The 27,190-nt window shown below is 45.5% G+C and overlaps 1 protein-coding gene across 9 annotated transcripts in view; it reads left to right on the top strand.

The window, feature by feature from the left end:
- Positions 1-23,620, top strand: part of ARHGAP25 (Rho GTPase activating protein 25) — an 87,696-nt gene extending 64,076 nt beyond the window's left edge. For all 9 annotated transcript variants that reach the window (XM_008516979.2, XM_008516984.2, XM_070573837.1 and 6 more), the window contains 7 exons: positions 4,247-4,454; positions 9,395-9,527; positions 12,287-12,360; positions 14,172-14,293; positions 15,106-15,302; positions 17,950-18,482; positions 21,232-23,620. In XM_008516979.2, coding sequence (XP_008515201.1) covers positions 4,247-4,454; positions 9,395-9,527; positions 12,287-12,360; positions 14,172-14,293; positions 15,106-15,302; positions 17,950-18,482; positions 21,232-21,439 — 1,475 coding nt within the window. In that variant the 3' untranslated portion in view covers positions 21,440-23,620. The remainder of the gene's footprint in view (positions 1-4,246; positions 4,455-9,394; positions 9,528-12,286; positions 12,361-14,171; positions 14,294-15,105; positions 15,303-17,949; positions 18,483-21,231) is intronic.
- The last annotated feature ends 3,570 nt before the right edge of the window (positions 23,621-27,190 follow it).

Raw genomic sequence — 27,190 nt, 5'->3', positions numbered from 1 at the left:
TTGCACTTATGGGAAGAGAGGGGGCAGGGGAAGAGAGAAGTGGAAATGGAGACGATAGAGATATATAGAGAGACCTAGACTAGGTATGCAGATTTGTAAGTTATCAGTTTGTAGATAATATCCAAATGTATGGAATCATATGACCTTTCCCAAGGAGAATGTTTAGAGTGAGAAGACATCTGAGTTGGAATGACAGACATGACACACTAAAGGAACAGATGGAGGAAGGGGACGGCAAAGGAGCCAGCAGGGAAATGGGAATAGAATGAAAGTGGATGGTTTTTTAGCCATGTAGGGAGAAAGTCTTGAGGAGAAAGGAGAATCAACACCATCAGAGTCTTCAGAGAAGACCAGTAGAATGTGGAATGAACACAGGCCAGATTTGGCCGTTAGGAAGGCACTAGAAATCTTAGTGAGCAGGTTGGATGGACAGTTGCAGGCAGATGAACCAGAGAGAGATGGGTTGAGAGGTTGAGAAGTGAATAATAAGGGAAGAAGTAGAAGCTGTGAGGGTGGACAACTTCCCAGAAGTAGACGTGTGTTTCTATGAGTGTATTGGTAAAGAGAAGAAAGGCAAGTATCGGTCATTTGCATGAGAGCTGGGATGGGAGATTATTCTCTAATAAATTGTAAAGACTTAGACTCATGTGGGCTCTTTCAATTGAAAGAGAAAAATTTAAGATACCAAAGAGAAGGAGTGAAGTCCTGGAAAAGATGGAAGGGGTGGAACCAACATTCAAGATGGCAGAATCTCAGAGGAAACCTCTGAGAGAGGACGGGCAGAGAGACAGAGGAGGAAAGATACAAAAGGCAGGGACTGGAGATGAAGGAGTTCACTTATGATGTCTTCCATTTGGGGAGATAAGGGAAAGAGGAGACAAGGTCACTTGCTCAGAGGAGAGGGAATGGGTCCTGACCTCAAGAGGCATCGTGAAGATTTGGAACCAAGGTCTTACAGAGATTGGAAATAGAAATTCCCGTGATGTGGTATGCTGTGTTCCCTGGAAGCTCTCAGTGGCCATATGAAGGCATGGAGAGGGCATCGGGAATCGGCAGGTTGGAGACGCTGGAGGGAAAAGGAGTGTTGGGAAATGAGTCTACTGGTGAGAGTGACATTGAAATGACTGACTGTGGGGTGTGGAGGGATAGAGGATGAACACAGGACAAGTCTGATAGACTTTGATGAGGAGAAAAGTTAGAGGACTGGCTACACAAAGGGGTGTGAGAAGGAGCTTGATTCCAGATCACCTGCAAAGTGGAGCATCGGCCTCAGGACCTCAGACATGGAGCTCACATTTGACAGCTCTGACACCTCTGTGCACATCTTTCCATAGTCTTTGGGATATCTTTCCCTATCCGAGTCCACTGGGCCCCTTGAGCCCAAGTTTCGACTGCTTTGAAACACACTTGCTTCTCCCTTTGAGGTGCCCCTACCTGGACCCCTCAAAGGGATTTACAAATGCCATGTGGTCTGTGTTTTAAGTCAGATGGTTTCAATCATTTTCTTCCAATTTGGTGAAAATGTCTATCCGGCTCTTTTCACAGACAAAGAGGAACCTAATTCTACATAGTTATTGATAATCTCTAATTGTTTTTATTTTACATGTGGTCATTTCATTTTCATAACTCAATGGTACGTTAATTGAAAACAAGAATGTCTCACATGCCCTTGCTTGCATAGCCCATTCCACGTGGCCTGCTGCTGGCATATGGCAGGGCACTCAATAATTCTTAGCATGTAGCTGAACTTGTTTACTGAGGAGATCCTTACTAGTGTTTAAAGAAATGTCAAAATTACCATTAATCATGGAGAGAATTTGCTTAAAGATGAAATGATTCATTAAGTAATTCAGTAGATCTGATTGACTGTCTTCCTTGTGCCAGGCCCCATGCTAAATACTGGGGATGAGAAAAGACCCTGCCCATTTTCCCAGCATCAGGGAACTTATAGTTGTGCAGAGGACACAGGTACATACAGATAATTGCAGCCCACTGTGGAAAGGCCTTGGGTTATTCAAGAAGGGATATGAGTACACAGAGTAAAGATGGCGTGTCTCAGGCTGGGGTCAGGAAAGGCTTGGGCAGAGTTGATGATATTTGAGTTGGGCCAAGAAAGACAAGTAGAATTCCGGCAGACAGGGAAGGGAGAGATGAACAGACTGGGCAAGAAGAAGAGACTGTCCAAGGGTGTGAGGACTGGAGGGTGCTGTGGGCTTTGGAAACATCAGGCTGAGGTGCCTTTGGGAGCGTGACAAGAAGTCAGGCCAGAAAGGCAGGTGGGGCCAGGCCCAATGCCAATATAAGGAGTGCCAGCCCAAGTTTTCAAACTTTAGCCCAGAAAGACTTAACCAGCCAAAGTCTCACTGGAATGCTGTAAATAAAACAGACAACAGCCCAGCAGATCTGGTTGGGAATAGAGGGTGCAGAGGCCCACCTGCTCAGCTCCTTCTAGATCTGATGCCCTCTCCTCTCAGCACCTGACATGATGAGGGAGGGGCCTCAGAGGAACCCTTGGGATTTTGAGGGGTGATTTGAAAAACACTGCTGTGGCAATTGGGGAAGAAGTGGATGACTATTAAAAACAGGGGAGATGTGCTCAGCTAGATCAGTGGTGTAGAAAGGTAAGAAGCAGGAGAGGTTTGAACATGTTAGAAGAGACCACAGCAGTCGTAGATGAGAGAGGAGTCCAGCCTGTCTGAGGGCAGAATGGAGGAGTGGAGAGGACGCATTGCATTCAAGAGCTCACCACGTTAATGTGGAATCTGCATTAATTAGAGACTAGATATAGGCGACCAACCAGAGAGAGAGAATCGTGGGAAGACCAAAGGACTTTGGGAACCAGTGTCCCAGGGATTGAAGTGGTCGGTGTGGCAGAGCCCTACTTACGACAGAGGGAAAATCAGGCAGGACGGAGCTGAAGCTGTGACCTGTCTTTTGAACCTGCAGGAAATGAAGGGCATGGGGGCAAGTGGGAGAAGAGGTAGCCAGCGATTGGCCTGATTTGTAAACTAACCTTGCTCCACCACTGGGGTGGGGAAATTAGAGGGCCAAGTGCTGACAGGGCTGGGGTGGAACTCGTCCACACATGCTTTGCTGGAGGCAGTATAATTTGGAAAAATATTTTTGGAAAGCAATTTGCATACCATCAAGTCGTAAAAATGTTCAAACCACTTGACCTGGTAATTCTACTTGTGGAAATTTGCCCTAAGGAAATAGTTCAAAAGAACGAAAAGCCTATGTTCATCCATCCAAATGTTAATTAATTAATTAAGCAATTAATTAGAAATTACACATTGCACCACATAATTCCAAGAGCTCTGCTAGGTGAATGAACATGTTCTCTGTGGCAATGTTGATCATAGTAAACCATAGTAAGCAACGTAAATAATTAAAAATGCCTCAATGGTTTAATACAGTGAGAGACCCATGTGAATGTGATAGACAATCAGGCTTTAATACGATATGACACAAGCAGAATTCAAAATGGCCTGCTTGCTGCTGTGGTTAAGAGCACATTCTCTTGAGTTTACTGCCTGGACTTGAACTCTGACTGTACCAGGCCCTGCCGCTGACCTCGGCAAGTTCATCAGTGCCTCTAGGGCTCAGTGTTTTTAGTATTAAAGTGTGTATAATGATACTACCACTTCATGGGGTTGCTGTCTAGATTAGATGAAAAAAGGTGTGCAAGGGCTTAGCACAATTTCTAGCACACAACACATACTCAGTAAAAACAAGTTATTTTATTTATTTTATTTTTTTGAGGAAGATTAGCCCTGAGCGAACTACTGCCAATCCTCTTCTTTTTGCTGAGGAAGACTGGCCCTGAACTAACATCTATGCCCATCTTCCTCTACTTTGTATGTGGGATGCCTACCACAGCATGGCTTTTGCCAAGCGGTGCCATGTCTGCACCTGGGATCCAGACCAGAGGACCCCGGGCCACCGAGAAGCAGGAACGTGTGAAATTAACTGCTGTGCCGCTGGGTCGGTGCCACAAGTTATTTTAAATATGTAAAAATGTGGGTCAGTGGAAAAAGGCTGACAGAGACTGCTCCAAATTTGTAGCCCCAGGAAATATTATGGGTGATTGTCCACTATATTTCGTTTAATATCATTTGTTTAGTACCTAAAAGCTTTGAGGCTGTAAGCAACATAGACAATCCAGAAATAGGCAAAGTGCCCTGGCCTATTAGTTCATCCAGCGGAAGCCATGGTGATGGGCAGGTCCTGGTTTTTCTCTTCCCAGCCGTGTTTGGTCAGCGCTTGGATGAGACCGTGGCTTATGAGCAGAAATTTGGCCCCCACCTGGTGCCCATCCTGGTGGAGAAGTGTGCAGAATTCATCCTGGAGCATGGCCTGAATGAAGAGGGCATCTTCCGCCTGCCCGGGCAGGACAACCTGGTGAAGCAGCTGAGAGATGCTTTTGACGCCGGGGAGCGGCCCTCCTTTGACAGGTATGCTGTCCTCACCTCACCCTCTCCTCTGTCTTGCTCGAGTGAGAAGACCTCTCTATTCCAGTTGAGCAATGGGACTTGCACAGACACTTCCAAGAGCCCTAGCTTGCAACAGAAGGAGCCTTTTGTTGTGCTCATAATCAGAATTTGGGAGCCTGGAGCACAGTTAGGAGAGTATGCTGATCATTTATGTGATAGATGATGTGAACTAGAACTAGAGCCTTGCTGGACAGTCAAGAGATGTTTAAGATATTGGGGTGGGAAAAATGGAGAGTAGTGGAGAAAGATGGGCCCTAACTCCAGGTCCACCCTTCTGAGCAGATGAGAAATGCTGGCTGTAGAACAGACTCGGTGTGGTGGAGAACGCACCATATCTATATCCAAGGGCTCCAATGGTCTTCCTCAGCTTTCCAGAAATGGCCAGAACCAGGACTTCCTGTTAGTTTGGGAGGTCACAGTACTGTGCATTGCTGAACTTAGCCCTGAGCCCTTTTGGAGGGAGTACATACTGACACTTTGGTAGCCTGGCATTCTCCCAAGTCTCCTGTGTGGAGGTTGCAGGGCCTGTTTGGGGCATATCAGGTATAGTGACATTTCTGCCCACCATCCCCCTCCCACCCCACCTCCTCCAGTCACCCAGCCGAGGTTTTCTTCTCTGCCATGCCCAGCTGGTACAACCCCCACCCTGACATTGTACATGCTCTGCTATTGTGCAATGTTCGCCCTGGATGCCTGCATGCGCTTGTCTTCTTGGCAAGAAGGAGACATTGTTCTTTCCAAATAAGCAGCCCATAGACCAAGGTTTAGTAAGACAGGCCTGAACTCTGTCCAGTTTCCAAAGGCTGAAATTCCCCAAGAGTTTATTGAGGACCCAGGAGTAGAGCTGATCCTGGGAAAGTCATGACCAGCTAAGTGTCATCTGTGTGGACAGTCTAATTGCTCGCTCTCCCTCACCTCCCACTCCAGTCACCAACGCTGTCCATTCTCTCTCCAAAGTATTTCTGAGACCCATCTGTTTCTTTCCATTCTCACAGCCACTGTCTTAGTTTGGCCCACCATATGTCTGTCGTCGCTGCCCTTGGAATGTACTAGGTTAATTTACCAAGGGTGCTGTATTTTAACAGGAAAGCAAGGGTGGAGTTGTTACTAGAACTGTAGCAGGGTATGCCATCAAATTTAAGGACCTTTCAGCAGTAGCGTAAATTGCGCTTAATTATCAGGCGTCTGTTCAATCAAGCATACCACCTTTATATTCTGTTTTCTTTTTACGTTTTTAATTAGCTTTGAGTTGATCAAAAGATACAGGTGGGTGGTTGCTAAAGCACTGGGAACAGTCAGCCAGGAGGGATAGAGGTGATGGTGGCGTGTCTGCCACCCTAGACTTGAGCTTCTGCACCTATCAAGTCAGCCTGGGGAGCGGAGTCGGCGTCTGGTTCCTGTGAGGTACTTGGGGCTGGAAGGAGGAAAGTTACCACACGTTGTCATGACGTCTCCACCCCCAGAACTGAGGGCTAGAGTTTACACATCCAAAAATAGGAAGGGCCACCTGGGGCTCTTCAGGGTCCTCCCAGGGTGACTCTTGGGTCAACTTGAGCCTGCTGGGTACTCATCTGGACCCTTTACATCGATCATACGCTTGGTTCCATCATGAGATCCCCTAAATTGCCTCGCTAGAGTAGAGAAGAACAAAGGAGCTCTTATTTGGTAGATTTGAGTGCAGGTGTATCTGCTTCTCATTAAACATGAATAAGAATTAAAAAATCTCCTTGTGGAGTTTCCACTGGGCTGGATACTCCTTGGCTGCAAAACTGATACACTTCCAATACCTACACTTCTGTGAGAAACACATACAGGCAGGCCGCACTGTAAGATGGGTGCTACCAGGGAAGGGCGGGCAGAGTCGGCCAAGGGGCCTGGGCTGATCTCTGGTGGATCAAGTGGTGAACTCAGAGGCCTCCCAGCTCCTGACTTGCTCTTAGTCCTTGATTTAAAAAAATCATCTAAAGATGTTGGAGGAAAAGCAAACCCAGGGAAAATCATGCTGGAAATTTAGGCTATAACCATGGCATCTGGGTCAGCCTTGTTATAATGAGGGCACAGATATTAAACCAAAAATTTACAGAAATGCCTGTATAATTCCCATTGTGTTAAGTGCTAAAAAGGAAAACTAGATGGTACCATGAGAACTTAGGATGAGGGGCTTTTGATATGGTCTGGTGGATTTAGGGAGGTCTCCAAGAAAAGGACATTTAAGCTGAGACACAATAAACAAGCATGAGGGTTAGCCAGTCCAAGCAGCATTATCTTCTCCTGGTAAAATGGATTGGGAAGCTTGCTGTGGGTTTCACTGTTCTAAAAGATGGTTTCTATAGCCAACTGTGTTCTTTGACTATAGCTTTGAAGTGTGTATACTGTATCTGTGGTTATAACACCTTTGTCTTTTCTAACGTTGAATATTTTTGCTGTCTTCGTTTCTCCTGGTTAAACTATCCAGTAGTTTGTCTTTTTTATTGTTGTTTCTCTTCAAAAGATTCCATGTTTTGAGGTATCGTCTATACTGTTGTTCTCATTCCAGATTTTTTGGGTTTTGCTTTCATTCTGTGGGTGTGTTTTGAGTGTTGAGGGCTGTGCCAGGCAATGGACCGTACATTGGATAATGGAACCCTGGAGGCAGGAGGCCGGATGGGAGGCTGGGGCAGAATTCCTGGTAAAAGACGCCACCCTCCTGAAATAGGGCAGTGAAAGGAGGGGAGGAACATTGAGGGGTTCACTGACATTTGGGTAGTAGAATTGAGGGGGATTGGGAGACTAATTGGATGTGAGGTGAAAGAGAGCCCCCCATTAAACCAGAGAGCCTGGATTCTGAAACTTGTTGTGTATTTTCACAAGGGTGTGTTTTTAGGCAGTGACTCAGCAGGGAAAGGCTTTTCCAGAATCCACGTATAAAGTGAAGGTTCCCACCCTGGATTTCCTGAGGGCAGCCGTGGAGCCTAAACGGGGCCGTGTGCCAGCTCGAGGTCTCCTTTGAGGTAGAGAGTTCACAGGCTGCAGAAGGGGAGCCTTTTCACAAGACAGCTCCAACCACTGGGTGTTGAAAACAAAACATAAAAATTGTCATCAAACGCCAAGACCGAGTTTTACCGTCAAGTCCTGTTGTTCTTGTTTCTGCTGCCTCAAATGCCTCTCTTCTCCTCCTCCAGCTCGAATGCACCCCTCCCGTCCCTCCTCCAGGGGGCATTTCCACCCAGCCGATTCTAAATTCCCCATCGCTGAAACAGAGGAGACACTCAGAGTGTCTGAACTTCTTACTACATCACAGCTTTTCAAAATACTGCCAGGACTGCCTCTTAATACCAGTTTTTCTTGATATGAAATAAATAAAGATTTCTTCACTAATGAGCTTCAAGTGTATGGTAGATTCAGACATTTTCTCTTATAGAATTGCAGAATAAATGCAATAGTTCTATAAACCAGGGGTCAGCCGACTTCTCTTAAAGGGCCACGTACGAAATATTTAGGTTTTGCGGGTCAGATCGTTTCTGCCGCAGCTACTCAACTCTGGTCTTAGAACATGAAATCTGCCAAAGACGATACAAAAACGAACAAGCATAGCTGTGTTCCTGTATCACTTTATTTATGGAGGCTGAAATTCGAATTTCATACCAGTTTCACATGCCGTGAAATGTTCTTCCTTTCAGTTTTTTTCCCCAACTGTTTGGAAATATAAAATCCATTCTTAGCTCACAGGCTGTACAAATACAGGTAATGGGCCAGATTTGTCCCCTGGCCAGGGTATGCTGACCCCTCTGCTGTAAACCAGAGAGGCTGGGCTGAAATGCCAGTGCCTCTTCCAGCAAAATCAGGCAATCGCAGGACTGTTTTCTCAGTCCCTGCAGCAGGGCCTCCTCTCCACCCTCCGGGCTGACACGTACGCTGCCTGCACCATGCTGGAACTCCTCGTCATTCTTCCGATCCTGTCTGATGAGTCTCCTGTGGCTCCCCGACTCTGCATTGGGTGTCCCTTCCCCACATTTCCACATGGTCCCAGGTCCTGGACACCCCCCGTCATCACACTAACCATGCAGTCTCGTAATAACTTGGTAATGTTTGACTCTGTGCAGCTCTGTGGCTCAGTGAGGCCAGGTATCCTGTGTGTTGTTCGGGTTCACTGCTGAAATCCCAGTGCCTGACATAGTATCTTGCACCTGATAGGTTCTCTCAATGCTTATTGATTGAATGAATGATTGATTACACAAATATACAGATGAATCTCAGAACTACTTTAAACTCTCTGAGGGATTAAAGAGATCAATGAACCATAGATATCAAGGAGTTATCACATGAAAAATTAGAGACTAAGTAAAGAATGCTAAATTATTAGGTTCTAAGTGACTTGGAGAAAGAATAAAGCCAGGAAGATGAAAATAGTTTCCACTTTAGAAAAAGTAGCCCTTGGGGGCTGGCCCCGTGGCCGAGTGGTTAAGTTCGCGCGCTCCGCAGCAGGCGGCCCAGTGTTTCGTTGGTTCGAATTCTGGGCGCGGACATGGCACTGCTCATCAGACCACGCTGAGGCAGCGTCCCACATGCCGCAACTAGAAGAACCCACAACGAAGAATACACAACTATGTACCGGGGGACTTTGGGGAGAAAAAGGAAAAAATAAAATCTTAAAAAAAAAAAAAGAAAAAAAAGAAAAAGTAGCCCTTGAACTTATCTTTCAGACAGTTAGGTGGAAGAGATAAAGGAAAAAATGTTGAGCATTATTAATCCAGAAGGGGGATTAGCAAAAACATTTTGGTTGGATACATCTTTATTGGACTCAACTCCTCTGTAAAAAACTCCCCTTTGGAACCTGGGATTCTATTCAGTGGATCACCAGGGGGGAGGTGTGGAGAGTTCTGGAGTTTCACTTTCAAAAAGCATTGCTTATTTTCTTCCAGAGATACAGATGTGCACACAGTGGCCTCCCTGTTAAAGCTCTACCTCCGAGACCTCCCAGAGCCAGTGGTTCCCTGGAGCCAGTATGAGGGGTTCTTGCTTTGTGGGCAGCTCATGAATGCAGATGAGACAAAGGTTTGTATCTCATTAGGGGTAGTTGTCCTGCTTCAGAAGAAAGTGATTGTTACTGAACACTATTCTGGGAGGCAGGCAACAGTGGATCAGGGGGCTCCCTACCTTTTTGTGAGGTACTTCATCACCCTGGAACTTCCTCAGCAACGAAAGGCAAAGGAAGCCAAGTATGGCGATAGTCTTCGTGGGATCTAATGATCCCTAATAAAGAATTGGACTATAATCAGATACCCCCAAGTCACTTTAAAATTAGTAAGAGAAGGAGGATGCTTCTCAGAAGGGTTTCAAGCAACATGACCTTGCCGAGACGCACTGGGACACAAGGACAGGCTGACCAACCTTGAGGACAGGTGAGATGTTAGAATGTTCTGGCTCTGTGATGACCATGAGTGTCAGGTATGGGCATAAAAGGAATTCATGTGCCAGGGAGAGGAAGGACAGGGAGGTTTTCTTTGTTCCTTTCAGCTGCAGCTGCCTGTAGGGTCTGTAGTCACTGTCTGCGGCATCAAGCTTGTTAGAGTGCACGAGTTCACCGGCAGGATTTTTGATCGTATATAAATTGTTTCCTGAAAGGCCTTATAGTCAACAGTCACCACACTGGAGTCATGTTAATTAAACAAACTAACCAACTAACAAAAGAAACCAATAAAACCCAACTAGCAACAATAAAGCCTTCATGGTTTTCAACCAAAATTTGCAAAACCAAATGGCCCATGAATGCATTTATGTTAGGCTGCTAACACAGGGGGCTAACTGCCCACTTTTGGGAGGTTAGTTTTTAGCACTACTATGTTAAAAGCTCTCTCTGGCAAAGTGATGCACAGACAAACCCGCAATAAAGACCTGGATTTAACTTTGATTTTGGCATGAGGCAAATCATGCCTCTTCCATGAGACTTAGCTTATTTACTTAGTCCAATAGAATTTTCTACAAGATAGAACTGTTAGATAGCTTCACCTTTCAATATGATAACCACAAGCCACACATGGCCACTGGGTGCTTGAAATGTGGCTGGTGCAAGTGAGGAACAAAATTCCTAATTTAATTTATTTTAATTTAACTTAAATTTAAATAATTTCGTGTGGCAAGTAGCTATTGCATTGGATGGCACCAACTTAGCCAAATTTCGTAATAACATCTGCTCTACTCAGATTTGTTTTGAGGACCAAGGGACATGGTACAAGTAAGTGACATTTTAAAATTATTGGTTTAAGGGGAGATTTATTCTCTATTGTACTTCAAAATTTTTTATATAGTATACTCTCAGAAAACTATGTATATATATTTTTAAAAATCAGTGGCTAGCACCCTAGCCCTGGAAGAAAGCGCAGCCATGGGAACTTCTGTCCTGACTAAGAGGGAGGACCTCACGAATTAAGTGGATCCTGACCCAAGAAAAAAGGCGACTTTCTATTTCAACATTAGGAAAGAAGAGAATGATAATGTTGTAGCCAACATGCTGTAGTGATTGTAGCTGTTTTCCAACACAAAAACTAGATCTGATTTAGAATATTTTGTGCATGATTTATGAGTTTTTTTGTGAAGGGGAGAAGAGGCTATAGAAAGCCTTAATTTATACAGCCATATCAGCTCCCTTTTGTGAAAGGAATAATATTTTATGGAATAAGGTTTAAAAGTGGGCTAAAAAGATCAGTGTTTCAGCTGGCATCTCAGCCCACAGCTCCAGGGCGAGGAAAGGAGGCGCATAGATGTAGTTCTGACAATGAGACTGCCACCCCTGACTTCCCTGCTCTGGACCAGTTTCTCCCGACTTTTCTCAATCTCAGCATATCTGAGGGTTTCTATCTACGGTAACGCACATCTAGACAGGGCAGAGGGACCACAGCCTCCCTCATGGGTGAAAATGTGGCAGAGGCAGTAGCCGAGAGGGCTGAGTCTATACCAACCTTTGCAAAGAATTCACTTAACTAAACTGAAGAGGAGGAAAACTCAGTATGAAGCGGGTCCTCTGGATACACAGGGTCTGCACCAAGTCACAGCATGCCGGCCGACGGGCCATAGGGCACATTTTCTCCAGGAGATGCTCAGGTTGAGGAGAGCCTGCGTGCCTCACGGGAACTGGTGCACTTTACAATTGTGATGTTACAGACGGTGACTACAGACGGTGACTACAGACCCTACAGGCAGCTGCAGGTGAAAAGAACAAAGAAATGCTTCCTGTCCTTCTTCTCCTTGGCACACGCATCCCTTGCATGACAGTCTCTGACACTTATGGGTCATCACAGAGCTAGAACTTTTAGACCTCTCACCTGCCCTTTAGATCGATCAGCCTGTCCTTGTGTCCCAGTGGGTCTCAGCAAGGCCATATTGCTTGAAACCCTTCTCAGAAGCATCCTCCTTCTCTCAGAACTTTTAAAGTGACCTGGGAGTTTTTGCTTAGGGTCCACTTCTTTATTGGAGTGTTACATCTGAAGCATTCATTAAGTAAACAATTATCGTGAATATGAGTCGTCAATAGTCCTGGCTTAGAGTAGCTCCCAAGTCGGGGAAGGGGGCATCATTATAGACAAATAAAAAAAACACACTATACAAAAAACTATGAGCCTCTCTCCATTATTTTTATTGCATTTTTCTGTAAATTTATAGTTATTTCAAAATAAAAGTTTTTAAAAATCCCACGAAACAATGGGAACAGGAGTGACTGCCAAATTGTTGCGTCCACGCAGAAACACCATTATGTTCTAGGGGCTCTGCTGGCAAGTGAGCAGGCTCGTTTACTGGTGTTAAAAATCTCTTCCCAGGCTCAGCAGGAGTTGATGAAGCAGCTCTCCATCCTTCCTCGAGACAACTACAGCCTCCTGAGCTACATCTGCAGGTGAGGGTCCCCGGGATCAGCTCCACAGTTTTCGGGCACCTCAGAAAAAAGCTCATGGTTAGAGGAGGAGAGCATCTCTGGGACCTCAGAGATGCTGATTCAGATCTTTGGAAGGTCAACTCTATTCGCATAGCACTGAGGTAGTTTCCTGTGTCCACAGGATAATTTGAAGGATCCCCTGAAAATCTGATCAGCACAAAAAATGAATCAGTTTCCTCCTTCAGGCCTGCCGTAGTGCCACCCAGAGTCCTGGGACATGCAGCAGAGCCCAGAATCCTTACAATGTTTCTAGAATCATTTCTCATCTTCCTGATTCTGGGCTGTAGCTTAGCATCCCAGAGACATTCATTCTGGGCCACTGTTTTTATTTCCTTTTCTGAGGACATACTGTGTGCCATCTCTGTGGCAATATGTAGTGTATGGATTGACCCAGACCTGGCTGAGTTGGGAGCCTGGAGCTCCATGTCAGACACAGCTGAAAGTTATCTTTATTTTTAAAAAAATAATTTGTTGTAGTTTCCAAATTATAAAAATGATACATGCTTGATTTGGAAACCAGGAAAATACAACATGCTATAAATAAGAAATAAAAATTACCCACAATCCCCTCACCTAGCAAAAATCACTATTAACACTTGGATATGTGTCCTGCTGGATGTTTCTTTTCTCTATGGTAGATCTTTACACACATCAATATAAATACAGGGGAACAATTTTTTATACCAAATTGAAATTATATGTATATGTATTTGTATCCTGCTTTTTTTGGCTTCGTGTTATATTGTGAGCATTTCCCTGTGTCATAAAATAGGATTATAAATGACTCCATAATATTCCATATTGTTTCTTCATTTGGACACACCACCATTTATTTCATCATTTCTCTGTGTTTGGAATTTTATGTTGCTTCAGCCTATCCATTTAAAAAAGGTTTTTAGAGAGAGTATTTAGAAATTCCTTTCCTCATCTGTTCAGTTTATTTAATAGTGAATCTGAGAGCTTCATTCCTCAAATGGGTGGAAGTATAGTAAAAATTCTTCGTCAGTTATTGAGCACCTGCTGAGAATTCAAGGTGCTCGATGCTGTAATCAGAGGATGAGAGCAAGGAGGCACCATAGGTTCCAGTCTCTGAGATCTTCTCATGATAAAGTTTTCTCCTCTGGAGACTTGGGTGGGAGGGGTGCTGAGAGCCTGGGAGATACGCCTAGAAAGTCGGGACAAGAAGACAGTCAAGGGGCCAGCCCGGTGGCGCAGCAGTTAAGTGCACACATTCCACTTCAGCAGCCTGGGGTTCGCCGGTTTGGATCCTGGGTGTGGACATGGCACCGCTTGGCAAGCCATGCTGTGGTAGGCATCCCACATATAAAGTAAAGGAAGATGGGCACAGACAGTAGCTCAGAGCCAGTCTTCCTCAGTAAAAAGAGGAGGATTGGCAGCAGTTAGCTCAGGGCTAATCTTCCTCAAGAAGAAAAATAAAAAGAGGGCAGTCAAATAGTCATTTTAGTCCTTCTAATCTCCTCTTAGCTCCCTGAACTGGATCCTGCCTCCCACTGAGGTGACTCCTCTCCCCTCCCCATCCCTGGCCCAATGCCACCACTAGCAGTTGAGCAGGCCCCTCCTGGATTTTCTGCTTCCTTAGTCTTAAATCTTTCAGGGCAAAGCTTAACTCTTATTGGCAGAGCAGGCTGGTTCCACTCCTGAGACCAGGGGGAAAGAGTTGGGATCCATCTCTGAGATCTCACTGGTACCTGGATGTGCTTGCTTCTGGCAACTTCCTATTTCCTACTCTGGGATTTCCTGGCTGCCCACAGGTTCCTACATGAAATCCAGCTGAACTGTAGTGTTAACAAGATGAGTGTGGACAACCTGGCTACTGTGATTGGTGTGAATCTCATCAGGTCGAAGGTGGAAGACCCTGCTGTGATCATGCAAGGTACAGCTGGTCCTAAGGTGGAGGCAGGCATGGAGGAAGTAACAACAATTACCACACTGCCCCTTATTTTTTCTGCGCTGTCGCAATTTGCCAAGCATTTTCAGCTGATTATCTTGTCTGAATTGTAAAGCAGCCCTGTGAAGTAGGCAGGGCAGGAATTGTGTCTATTTTCCAGATCGCAGCAGAGCAGAAAAGTTAAGGATTTACCCAATGTCACACAGTACAATAGGCCAGCATGAAAACAGTCAGCTAGTGTTTCTTAGTCTTTTATTACTTTTAAATATCCTTAGCCTGAGAGAGCAAATAGGTTTCATTTTATGAGTCATCTCTCAAAAAGGCTACTTGAAAGCTGTGTTGAAATGACTTCCGAGGCTGTCTTAGTTCAGTGACCAGAAGTTGGCATAAAGTACCGATGTCTGTCGTGGATTTGGGGAGGCAATATGCCAGGCATGTGTTCACTATGTGCACCATAAGAAATCAGATATATTGAGGACCACATCAGGAGAGAAAGATATCTTCATTTTGTCTCCTTTTATATTGCCTATTTTCCTGATCAAAGACTGAGCCAGCGGAGTGTAGACTGAAAATAATTCTCTTTCACCCCACTCCCATATCCATCTTCTATCTCATCCCTTTCACCACAATCTCCTACCCCAAGCAATTAAGAAGGGTCTTGTGAGGAGCAAAATGAGGTCCTTTTGGGCCCTGTGGTTTTACAGCCAAGTTTAGCGACATCCCATGGGTGGAGATCCTTGAGGACTACCTGCCTCCTGCCCCGTGGTCCAGCATAACAGATCTCTTCTTTCTTTCAGGGACTCTTCAAATCCAAAGAGTGATGACCATGATGATCAGAGACCATGAAGTCCTCTTCCCCAAGTCCAAGGATGCACCACTGTCACCCCCTGCCCAGAAAAATGACCCCAAAAAACCTCCAGTGGCTCGAAGCTCTGTGGGCTGGGATGCCACTGAAGATGCCCCAATTTCTAGAACAGACAGCTTTAGTAATACGGTAAGGTGCAGAGGCTTCCTCCTTCCGTCTAACTCTTTCTTTTGTCTAGGTCATTCTGTGTAAGAGCTGCTCTGGGGTGGCAATTTGGGGAATTTTGGATGATCCTATGGCAGTGGGCACAGCTGGTACAGACCCCTGGGCATGCATCTTGAAAGGTTGCCCTCTTTCAAAATTTAGTCTATATTGGCATCCTGGAGGTGGGGTTAGTGACATGTGCCAGTCGCCCAAGGACTGAGCAATGGGAGTCCTCACTGAAGCCCACCCTAAAAGGGAAACCCTTTTAAGCACAATCCAAGGAAGTTCAATGGAGAAATTATATACCACATTGTAAATGTTTTAGTGAGCGTTGTTGAAAATTCCGGGTGAAAGTCCAGAGGGATCTGGTTTCCTGCTAATGCATGAAACGTGATTCCTTTCTCAGAGTATGTGATGTGTTCGTGTAATATTTCTCATTCCCTGATAAGCAGTCTCAGCAATGTCAACCCCCTCATTTGTCCTGAAGGGTTGGGGTTCATGTTCCCAATGTCAAAAAACTCTGCAGACTCTGATATTTAGACTCTTGGAGGACAATAATTTACAAAGCTCAAATATTTTTCCATATTTATAGGGGCAAGTTTCTTTTAAAAGAACGTGAACTTTCTATAGCAACTTGATTCGTTATGTGTGGCAAGAAAAAATTTTAAATTTCTGATTGAGCAGGTAATGTAAGTTCCCCATAGTACTGTTAATCCTGAGGATGATTAACAAAGTACTGAAAAAAAGATAGATAGTGGTAGTGATTGTGATTTTTCCTAGGTGATGTCTATCTGGACACAATGCATCTTACTAACACTCTAAAATTAAATTAATATTTAGAAATGCTCATTCCTCATATAATGAAATCATCCTGGCAGTCCTTGGGAGTAGCCATTGTTCCACTCATTTGACAGGTTCTGCTGTTTATTGTAACAGCATGGGCAGCTATGACAGGCACTGTGCTGGGAAATTTAAGTAGAGCATCTCTGGAGTCCTCACCATGACACTGTAGGGCAGAATTTATCATCTACACTTCATGGCCGAGGAGCTCGGCTCAGGGAGGTTGACCAGCAGGCCCAAGGTGGCAGCACTAGAAGGGATACAAGAATGAGATTTAGATCTGGTTCTCATCCCAAGGCCTGGGAACTTCTGGCTCCAGATGGGGTTGCTGAAGCAGGTGATTCGCTAGAAGGGTTAGAAGGAGCCCTTGAGCCCTGATTTTCTGATTTTACATTTAGGGCTCATTATTTTTCTTTTTAATTTAATTAAAAAATATATTCACATGGTTCAAAAAAGATTGAAAACTTAGAAAAAGATATACGTGAGAAGTCGTGCTCCCTCTGCTGTCTCCACCCACCCGATCCTTCCCTGCCTTTATTAATTTCTTGTTTATCCTTCCAGTGTTCCTTCAGACAAATCTAAGCAGATACAGTTGTACATTGTTATTTACTTTCCTTTTTACATAAAATTTAGCATAATCTCTCATTCTCTCTTTCCACACACACACACAATAATCTGTATCTTGCGTTTTTCTACTTAATGGCATATCCTGGAGACTTTTTCATGTCAGTACATAGACAGCTGTCTCCTATGACCTCGTGTTTTTGCAGGTGTGTAATGTTCCATTTGTACATGTAATCTGCTTAATCAGCCCTGCAACCAGCCCCCACAGAGGACCAAGTCGTTTTCAGTCCTTTGTACTACAAACACGGCTGCAATGAATAACCTTGACTGTGCTTCATCTTGTACTCAGGCAGGTGTACTTCTGGGACAAATTCCCAGAAGTGGGATTGCTGAGTCAGAGAGTAAATAGATCTGGAATGTGTAATTTTGATTAAAATTGCTGAATAGAGATTGTGCCATTTTGTACTTCCACCAGCAATGTGTGAAAGAACCTGTTTTCCTATGGTTTCACCAGCAGGGGGTGTTGTCAAATTTGGGGGAGGTTGCTCATCTGATAGGTGAGAAGTGGTATTTCAGTAATTTTCATATTAATTTGAGTTTCTCATTTTGTGAGAGAGGCTGAACACCTTTTCTTATAGTAAGGGCCAGTTGCATTTTTCCCTCTCTGAACTGTCTGATCTTGTCCTTTGCCCATATTTTTATTGCTTGGTCTTTTTCTTCTCAATTTTTATAGGCTTTATATAATAGGGAGAGTAGCCTGTGATATGTATTGCAAATATTTTTGCCACTTTGTCATTTCCTTTTTGATTTAGTGTGTGGTGATTTCTTTGCTCTGTTTTTGTTCTTTTTATTTTGGTGGGTCATGGAAATCCACAAGTTGAATGTATCAAACTTTTATTTTGGATTTTGAGCCATAGTTAGATGGGCCCCGCCCCCATTCTAAGATTATAACAAAATCCTCATTGAGAACTCTTTTACCACAAACAAACAATTGATTTTAGTCACGACTACACCTCTAGAGTGTGAGTTCCTTCAAGTGTAATGTCCTTTTGAAAAAAATGCCATGCAGATTATCAACTAATGTGACAAATTAAGAGATGGTGTCCTAATTAAGATTTTCATGGGGGTGCAACCAGGACATGCTTTCTTTCAAATCTCTAATCTTTGTCTTGGGAGCATGACCTATGTGGGAAAAACCCTTGTAACATTCATGGCCATTTTTTTCTAGACCAGTGACTCGGACACAACCAGCCCCACTGGACAGCGGCCGAGTGATGAGTATCTAGAAGACAACGGCAAAGCCCCCAGGGAAAAGCCAGGAGATTGGAAGTTGCAGTCTCGAAAAAGGACTCAGACGCTCCCTAACCGGAAATGCTTCTTGACATCAGCTTTTCAAGGTGCCAACAGTAGCAAAGTGGAGATCTTTAAAAATGAGTTCTGGTCACCTTCTTCAGAGGTGAAGGCAGGGGAAGGGCACAGGAGAACGATGTCTCAAGGTGTTCCACAACTTTCTGACCCCCAGCGGACTTCCACCTATGATAATGTCCCTGCCCTGCCCGGGTCCCCCAGGGACGAAGCAGGTGCACTCTCCCCCCATGCCTGTGACCCCAAGAGAGACACTTTTGCCAGCCCAACCTCTGAAACCGGACCTGGAAGAAAGAACTCTGGAGAAGAGGACCCTGAATCTTTGCAGAGGGTGGTCCAGGAGCTACGAAAGGAAATCGAAACACAGAAGCAAATGTATGAGGAACAGATTGAGAAGTAAGTCACATGCAGAGGGCCCGGGGCAGCCACTGGCTTCCATCTTTAGAAGCAAGGGGAATTGTTCTCATCTGCCAAAGTAGTGACGTTATAAAACTTCAATTTAGAGAATACAGTGATCAACAGCAATTGGGCCTAATAAGAAAGAGGGTAAAGGGAGTAATGAGATGATGAAATTAGTGAAAACTCTAAACTTTAGATTAAATTCATACAAAGGTAAGTATGTAGCTTAAGTAGCTTAATTAACTATTTCTGAATAGTGGTTCTTTAAAGATCAACAACCTTTAATGAATTAAGAGGAACTTAAAATTTTTTTCATGCTAATGTGACTCATCCATTCTGAAAATATTTATTGAGCACCCACTGTGTGCCAGGCACCATCCCAGCTGTGGGGAACAGCACTGAACAAGAAGTCCAAAGTCCCTGCACTTAGAGAGCTATCCTTCTGTCAGGGACAGACAGACAATACAGATGAGTAATTAATTTGTACACTATTATGCTATGTCAGGTGGCGGAAAATGCTATGGAGAGAAATAAAGCAGGGCAGGGGGATGGAGAGTTCCAGAAGGGGTTCTAATGTTAAGTAGGGTGGTCAGGAAGGCCTCACTGAGGAGGTGACACTTAAGTAAAGGCCTGAAGGAGATGAGGGAACAAGTCAGGCCCACAGAGCGGGGAAGAGCATGCCTGGCAGAGAGAACCAAAGGTGCAGAGGCCGTGGGAAGAGCAGGTGTGGTGTGTTCGTGCACAGGAAGAGCCATGGTGGGCTGGAGCAGGGGGAATAACCGATAGGACGGGAGGCAGAGCACGGGGGACCTTGTCAGCCAACTTAAAGCCGCAGTGAGGCAGAGCTTCCGGGAGACTCCGCCTGACTGAAGCTTCACTGGGTCACTGGCTTCCCATTGGACTCAGGCTGCAAGGGACAGACACAAGCAGGAGGCCAGTGAGGCGGCTGTGGCCACAATTTCATGCAAATCCCTAAGTTGCTTGGACATAATTTGCTCTCTTGGGTACCTAAACTATTGTCTTGAAATCTTTCTCACACCACTGATTTTTCACAAGAGGAAACCTCAATCTGGCTTAGCCCATATTAACACTAATCATGAGGTAGTGAAATGTGAACTAGACGGTTTTCAAATTACAGGCACTTTTCAGTCCATTAAGACTCAGGTACGCGAAAGGAAGACTTCTGTGAGTCCTCATCCTCTGTTCTCTAGAGAGGGCTGCCCTTCTCGAGGCAAAATGTAACTCCTTTGTCTGAGAGCCTGAAATCAGTCACCTGTGAAAGTACAAGACTTGGATGATGTGTTGGCAGGGATCAAAGCAGCCCCAGAGAAGACACCCGCTGCGCTCTAACACGAGCGTCACTGACAAAGTAGGTAATGAACTGGCTGCCACTGAGGCGGTTGCTCCTCCTGCATGGAACCAAGTCCTCTGAATCCACCGTCGGGGGGCCTCCCATCCTCAGCAGAGGGAGGAGAATTAACAGTCTGCAGTGTCCAAGCTTTGTGCCTCAGACACACCTTCTCATGTAATCCCCACAGCGATCCTGTGAAATAGGTAATATCTCCACTTTACAGAAGAAATAGGGGCTCGGGAAGTATCGAAAGATCTCTGAAGGTCACACCACTTGTCCTTGGTGGGGCTGGGATTTGAACCAGGGTCAGCCAGGCTCCCGAGGCCCTCCAGTTCTACCTCTTCACTGGAATTGGTAGTGGCTAAGATCTAGCGTAATGTCCCATTGGAGATTGCCCCCAGAGCAAGAGGGAGATGGAGAATTTGGAGAATAGTCAGGCTGAAGGAATGAGACTAATTTAGCTTTAAGAAGAGACAGACAGGGGTAGGCAAGGCTCTGAAGAGGGGCTGTTAAATGCAGAATGGGCTAAGAAGAGAAGCCAGATGTGGGCTCAAACGGGAGCTCAAGTCACCGTATGAAAATGGGCAGGCCGTTGGGGGAGCCGCGAGGCAGCACCTCACAAGATGAAATTCTGAAGCAAATTTCCTATCACATAATCCCTTCACAGGCCTGAAATTTCCTCTTTTGCCTTAAAAATGGCATATGTGTATTCATTCTAAGACTTACTTCAACATAACCTGGCAGGGGGAACTGGACTAAGATTTTGACCAGTAACCATGAAAATCCTGAGATTTCAGGAATCCGACAAATCCTTCACCTGGAGCAGGATTCAGAAAGGAGGACGGGAGTGCCAGGACCACTGTTCCTCAGTGAGCAATTCCCTATACTTTTCCAAATCTTGATCCCCAGGAGGCCTTAATAAGAGAAGGCGTTGGTCTGTGCTCTCCATTGAAGCGGCATGAGAAGGCACTCCCGTGTACAAAAGTGTTGGTAATCTGGAGTCTGGATGGGGCTTCAGCAGTCAATCAGCATTTCTATTGAGCAGGACAGATGCAAGGTGCTGTGGGGGTGAACATATACATATATTAGAGGTGGTCCTCTCTTTCAAAAACTTCATTATCTGATGGAAGATACAAAAGAAAATGACATGAAAAACAACACAAGAGATGTCACAAGATGGCGTTAAATGACAAAAGGGGCTCAGACATGCTCTGGGAATTCAGGTTTCCCAGGAAGTTCTCACGTCGGGGGGTGGGACATAAATAAGAGGTACAGGTTGGATGTGAATCTTGTGACGTGGAGAGAAAAATGGACAGAGGAGGTTGTGGGCAAGGGGGAAGGGAGAGTTTAGAGGTCATACCCTGTTCTTTCATTCTGTTGTTTCCTTCCTCGTAGCCTTGAGAAGGAAAATTATGACGTCTGGGCTAAGGTGGTGAGGCTCAATGAAGAACTGGAAAAGGAGAAGAAGAAGTTTGCAGCCTTGGAAATCAGCCTTCGCAATGTGGAGCGCTCCCGGGAGGACGTTGAGAGGAGGAACAAGGCCTTGGAAGAAGAAGTCAAGGAATTTGTCAAATCAATGAAGGAGTCCAAGACGGATGCGTGAGGGTGCCAGGAGTACTGCAGAGACAGCCCGCAGAGACCAAATACTGCTCCCTTTCTCGGTGCAACCTGATGACTGGGAAGCACAATTACTCCCTAGGAGGGAGAAGATATTGTGGGGCAAACATCACATTCCCTAGTAAATAAATCAATGGAGTTTGTAGGAGGATGAGACTGAACAGTGACATGTGTGGACATCTAAGACCCCCTGTGGCCAGATTCAAAAGGATTGCATTATTCCACAGTGGTCTCAGGCTGACTGAAATGGAACCTTCCATGACTGAATAGTTATGTGTGATGGAGACATTTGAGGCAGGCCACATCCCAGGCAACAGGCTGCCCCCAGCTGAGGCTGGACTGAGGCGTTAGTTGTTTGTTTTCTGTGTGGAACAACTTGCCTAATCAGATGGCACCAGGGCATCTCTGAGACACAGGTGCAGAAAATGACATTCAGCTTTTGAGTGCTGGTCCATGGTATGCTGTGTTTTCCAGGGGCTGCACCTGCTGAAGCCAGAGCCCTGTTCTGCCACCCCCACCACAATGCGTACTCTCCAGGAGTGATTATTAGACTAAGACAAAACAAGCAAGAAACTGTATTTATGAAAGCAAATCGATGAGAAAATTATATTCAAATAAAGCGAAAAAAAAAGGCAGGCTGTTGGTAATCCATGCAATGTGGGTGTTAGTAAGAGGCACCCTTCCTCAGGGCCAATGCTCCCCTTTCTGGTACATGGCACAGCAAGCAGAGCACAGACTGGATTCCAGTCCCTACTTGCCTTTCAGGGGCCACAGTTGTGTATGGCGGTCCTGGGAGCAAAGGCCTTCCCACCGTGATGTGACTTCCTGAGAGGCTGATTGGGGCTTTAGATAGTAACAGTCATGATAATATTTCTTCTGTTTGACCAAATATGCAAGTGATTCATCCTTTAAAGGGGCATGAGGCACTAGAGACGAGCTGAGAGAGGGGCTTTCCAAGCAGACAGCTGACATCTCCTACATTAAGCCAGCTTGGCCAAGGCCCCTTGGTGAGGCCCCAGGCTTTAATGGAGTCTTTAAAGGTTTTTGTCATTGTTCTAGTCAGGTGCTCTGCAAGCTCCTTTGACCGTGTACCCCATCAGTAGGAAATATTTGAGTATACATCCCCTAATATAAGTATATTTGTTTATTTATAAATTATATACGTGTACTATTGTATTAGCCAGCCCTGGTGGTCTAGTGGCTAAGATTTGGTTCTCTCACCGCCACGGCCCAGGTTCATTTCTGGGTCAGGGAACCACACCACCCATCTGTTGGTCCTCATACTATTGTGGCTGCATGTTGCTGTGAGGCTGAAAGCTATGCCACTGGTATTTCAAATACCAGCAGGGTCACCCAGGGTGGACAGGTTTCAGTGGAGCTTCCAGACTAAGACAGACGAGGCAGAAGGACTTGGCCACCCACTTCCGAAAAAACTGGCCATGAAGACTCTTATGAACAGCAGTGGAGCATTGTCTGATTAGCGCTGGATGGTGAGAGGATGGAGCAAAAAGACCGGGCAGATTCTGCTCTGCTGTACACAGGGTCGCTAGGAGCTGGAATAGACTCCACGGCACGAACAATAAAAACTACGATATTGCAATACCTTGTATATTATCAAACGTACCCAGGACAGAAATCGAATACTGATAAGATAAAAGCAAATATAAATAGATGTTCTCAAATGTGCTTTCAGCTCTGGAGGCCACTGGCCCGATTTCCCAGCAGGGATTCCTTCCTGCACAAGTTTTGCAGATGTCATCCCATTGCTCCCATCAATTTACTTGACCTCTTGAAGCCACATGGCTTAAGTAGTGGTCTGACAGATATGGTTGCCATGGTGAGAGTTTAGCCTTCCAAGCACGTGCATCTCCTCTGTGATTCTGTTTTCTTCCTTTGTTTTCTCACTTTTTCTTCCCTGGTTATTTTTCCCCGCCTGTGGGTGACGTATTACTCACAGAACGAAAGGTGCAGGCAGAGGGGCTCAGTGTTTCTCAGTGCTCCTCAGGCCCTGCTCCCCCCACCCCAGCCCCTGAGGACCAGACTGACAGAAGGCGGGGACGACACCTAGAGCGTTCTCTCAGAGGCCTGCTTGCAGACGATTGGGGGATGAGGGCAACAGATCTGGAGCACTGTTAAGTAGAGCAATAAAATATTTTATTTCCTAGGGTTTACTTGTTCTTTTAATTAGAGAGTAACAAACATGGAAACACTTACTGAACACAATTTATGTTGATGAGTGTCTGCTGTTCTACTGGGTGTATGTCCCCGGGTTCTCCCATGGGTTCCTCACACTGACTCTTTTTTTTTTTTTCTTTCTGGAGGAAGATTAGCCCTAACCTAACGTCAACCGCCAATCCTCCTCTTTTTGCTGAGGAAGATTGGCCCTGAGCTAACATCCGTGCCTATCTTCCTCTATTTCGTATGTGGGGCGCCTGTCACAGCATGGCTTGACAAGTGGTGTGTAGGTCCGCGCCAGGATCCGAACCAGCGAACCCCGAGCCACCGAAGTGGAGCACGCAAACTTAACCGCTGCACCACCAGGCTGGCCCCTACCACCTGTACTTGTAAAGCCCTTGCATGGGCGGGATCTGCTAAATCCACCTTTTTCCAGCCACCCACCCTCTTCACCTTACCCCTTCTTCTACCTACACAGATACTGAGAACCTAAAAAGGTCCGCAACATGCACTTTAAAACTCCTTGCCCTCTTCCCTATCCAGATTCTTCATTTCCCTCACAGCCTCGAGTGTAGCACATCACAAGGCAATTTTCTCTTGAATTTGAAGCAGATCTGATGGTTTTCCAGTAAGTTTGTGCACTAGGTAAGACACTTTGTATTAGGGGGTTGCCTGGGGTGGTTCCCGTCTTCGTCCATTCCTGCTGCTATAGCAAGATACCACAGACTGGGTGCTGTTTATTTTTCACAGTTCTGGAGGCTGGAAGTCTGACATCAGGGTTGAGTGAGGGCCTTCTTCCAGGCTGCAGACTTCTTCTTGTATCCTGACATGGCAGAAGGGGCTAGAGTTCCCTGTGGGGTCTCTTATAGGTCATTAATCCCATTCATGAGGGCTCCACCCTTATGATCTATGCACCTCCCAGAGGCCCCACCTCCTAATACTATCATCTTTGGGAATTAGGATTTCTACATATGATTTGGGGGAGGCGGCACAAACATTCAGACCATAGCGATTTCCTTCCAGTGAATTTGGGTCAGAATCTAAGGCCTGGAGGGATTCCGTGACATCACTGGTACGGCGCCTGCTGCAGAGGATGTAAGTGATAAACAATAAACGTTTTTGTTGTTATTGTTTTGGCCAATTCTTTAAACCTTGCTCAGAGGCCCAGGCCCTCTGAAGAGCGTGAAGCAGGAGGCTCTGAGCAGCCCAAAGCTGCAGGGAGCGGGCGGACAAGGAGCATCACAGCACACAGCCGTTGGCTGCACTCCCCGGGCTCAAGACAGGGGGATGTGCGTACATTGCCATCGTGTAAACTTCCACATTCCACCACTTCCTCTGCAGATACCATCAGTGGTCAGGCCATGTGCTTGCTGGGGAGCGGACAGATCACTCAGAGGCTGCCCCTGCAATTCAAACGGGCTGCCTTTACAAGAATCGCATGAAAGCTTTCATCCTGCCGGAGAAGGCTGGGTGGAGGAAGGCCCCAAAGATAGAGATCAGCTGCTGCTCCAGGAGCCTAGGCAGGGAGCCAAGAGACCTGGAGCTACAAGGCCTGTAGCTCAGAAGGCTTCCCAGAGTGACTTCAGACAAAGAATGAACAGAGAGTATCAACATGGACGAGCAATATCAACCTCTCTTTCCTCTGATGCTTGAAAAGTATCAGCATCCTAAGATAACAGCACTGGAAGCACCCTGAGCTTATCAGATTTTGCCTGTTCATTTACTGGCTGGAGAAATGGAAGCCCAGAGACATAAGTTGAATTGCCAGTGCTCACACAGCAACAGGGAGGAAGATTAAAGTTAGGTGATTTTTAAGGGCTCCTTTAAGCCACTGTTCCATAATTCTTGTGATTCTTGGCTTCTATCCAAGAGTTCTTTTCCCCAGAATACAACCATGATGTGAAACCCATTGAACATCAGTTGCTGAGTGCTTCCAGAATGTAGAGCTGGGCTCAGCTTTTGGTCACAAGCAAGACCCACCAAGTAGGATGCCATTTTTCACCCACTTTGTATTACTGATACTGTTCTAAGACAGTGGTTCTTAGTCTTGGCTGCACAACAGAATCACCTTAAGGAGCTTTAAAAAAATTTTTGATGCTCAGATCCCACCCATATCAATTGAATCAGAATCTTGGGGTGTGGAGCCTAAGAATTTTTTTTTCTTAAAAAAAACTTCCCAGTTAATTCTAATATGCAGACAGGATTATTAAACATGGTTCTAAAACTGCTAAGTTTGGCTCCAGTCATGACTAATGATAATATTAAGCCCGTCTGTTCCCCTCTCCCATCTCTAATCAACACAGCTACACTCTGTGTCCTCCCTACATACTGGTTAATCATGTGTTCACTCAGTTAGGGTAAGAGATGCGGAAGAGATAGAAAATGGATTTGTGTTATATACCCATTTTTCAGTTGGGGAAAACTGAGCCCGAATATATAACTCAATGTAACTGTAGCTTAGTCATGAACAAATCTATGGAGTTTGAGATTTACCTAATATATGAGCGTCCTCTCAACTTGCTTTAAGGGTTGACTCTATACGTAGGCAAAGAAGGTAAGCAGTTGAGGGCTTGATTTAAAGAATCCTGAGAACAGCTCTGATTCAAACCATCTCCCTTTCAGACCCATCGTAGATCAAGAAATCTCTACCAGGAGGCTTTGGGATATTCACCACGAATATGATATGATTGGGAGACAACCATGAAGCCTCTATTAATCACTAATATCCTCTTTATATTAGTTATCTGATTCCTAGCAGAGGGCTGTGTAATGAGAGAATGAGAGCCAGGCAAGATAAGTTGTGCTGTGGGTGGAGGGGTAGATGAGAGTACAGTGTGTCACCAAGGACTGTGCAGCGTGGAGGTGCTGGCCGCCTGAGAGGACAGGGCGTACGATCGGAGATGGGGTGAGGGGGCAAGGCCTTGAAAGAGGAAAGGGGATTCAGGCAGTAGAATGGGGAGCTGGTTTGCCCTCAAGCAAAGCTGACAGCTGGTCAAAGTTGGCTCTTTGACATCCTTTACTGCTCTCTCTTCTCCCCTTTACTGATTACTGTCTTCCCAGGGCTGCTGAGGGCCACCACCTTCCTGGATCATCCTGGATCCTTGATTGGCATCATCGTCTGCATCACAACAATAGCTACCATTAATAGGAACAAATATCATTTGCTCTCTGTCAGGCACTGTGCCAAGCATTTTGTACATGTCATCTCCTTTAAATCTGAAGTCTTTAGATTGAGTGCTACTCTACCTCTTTTATGGATTGAAATTGAAATTTCAATGCAGCAGACCTGGGAACTGAAATGAGTCTGTCCAAGTTCTTCAATGCTATATTGGCCCTGCCTTCATGTAGGGAAGAAGGGCAGCATGGAAAGCTACCTCTGAGTAATGACAGACTAAAATGAAATTTCCAAGGACTTGTTTTTTAAGAATAGAAGACTGATGAGGGCTCAGGAAAGAACCCCCAATTTTGCCACTTTGCATCCAGCATCAGGATGGAGGAATATCTGTTAGCAGATGCCTTCCCACCAGCCCACCTGCTCACCTTGAGGATGGCTGGAGGCCGC

This window comes from Equus przewalskii, chromosome 14, assembly GCF_037783145.1.
Source record: "Equus przewalskii isolate Varuska chromosome 14, EquPr2, whole genome shotgun sequence".
NCBI classification, from domain to species: Eukaryota; Metazoa; Chordata; class Mammalia; order Perissodactyla; family Equidae; genus Equus; species Equus przewalskii.
The sequence above is the reverse complement of the archived record's forward strand: the minus strand, read 5'-3'. Positions and strand labels throughout refer to the sequence as shown.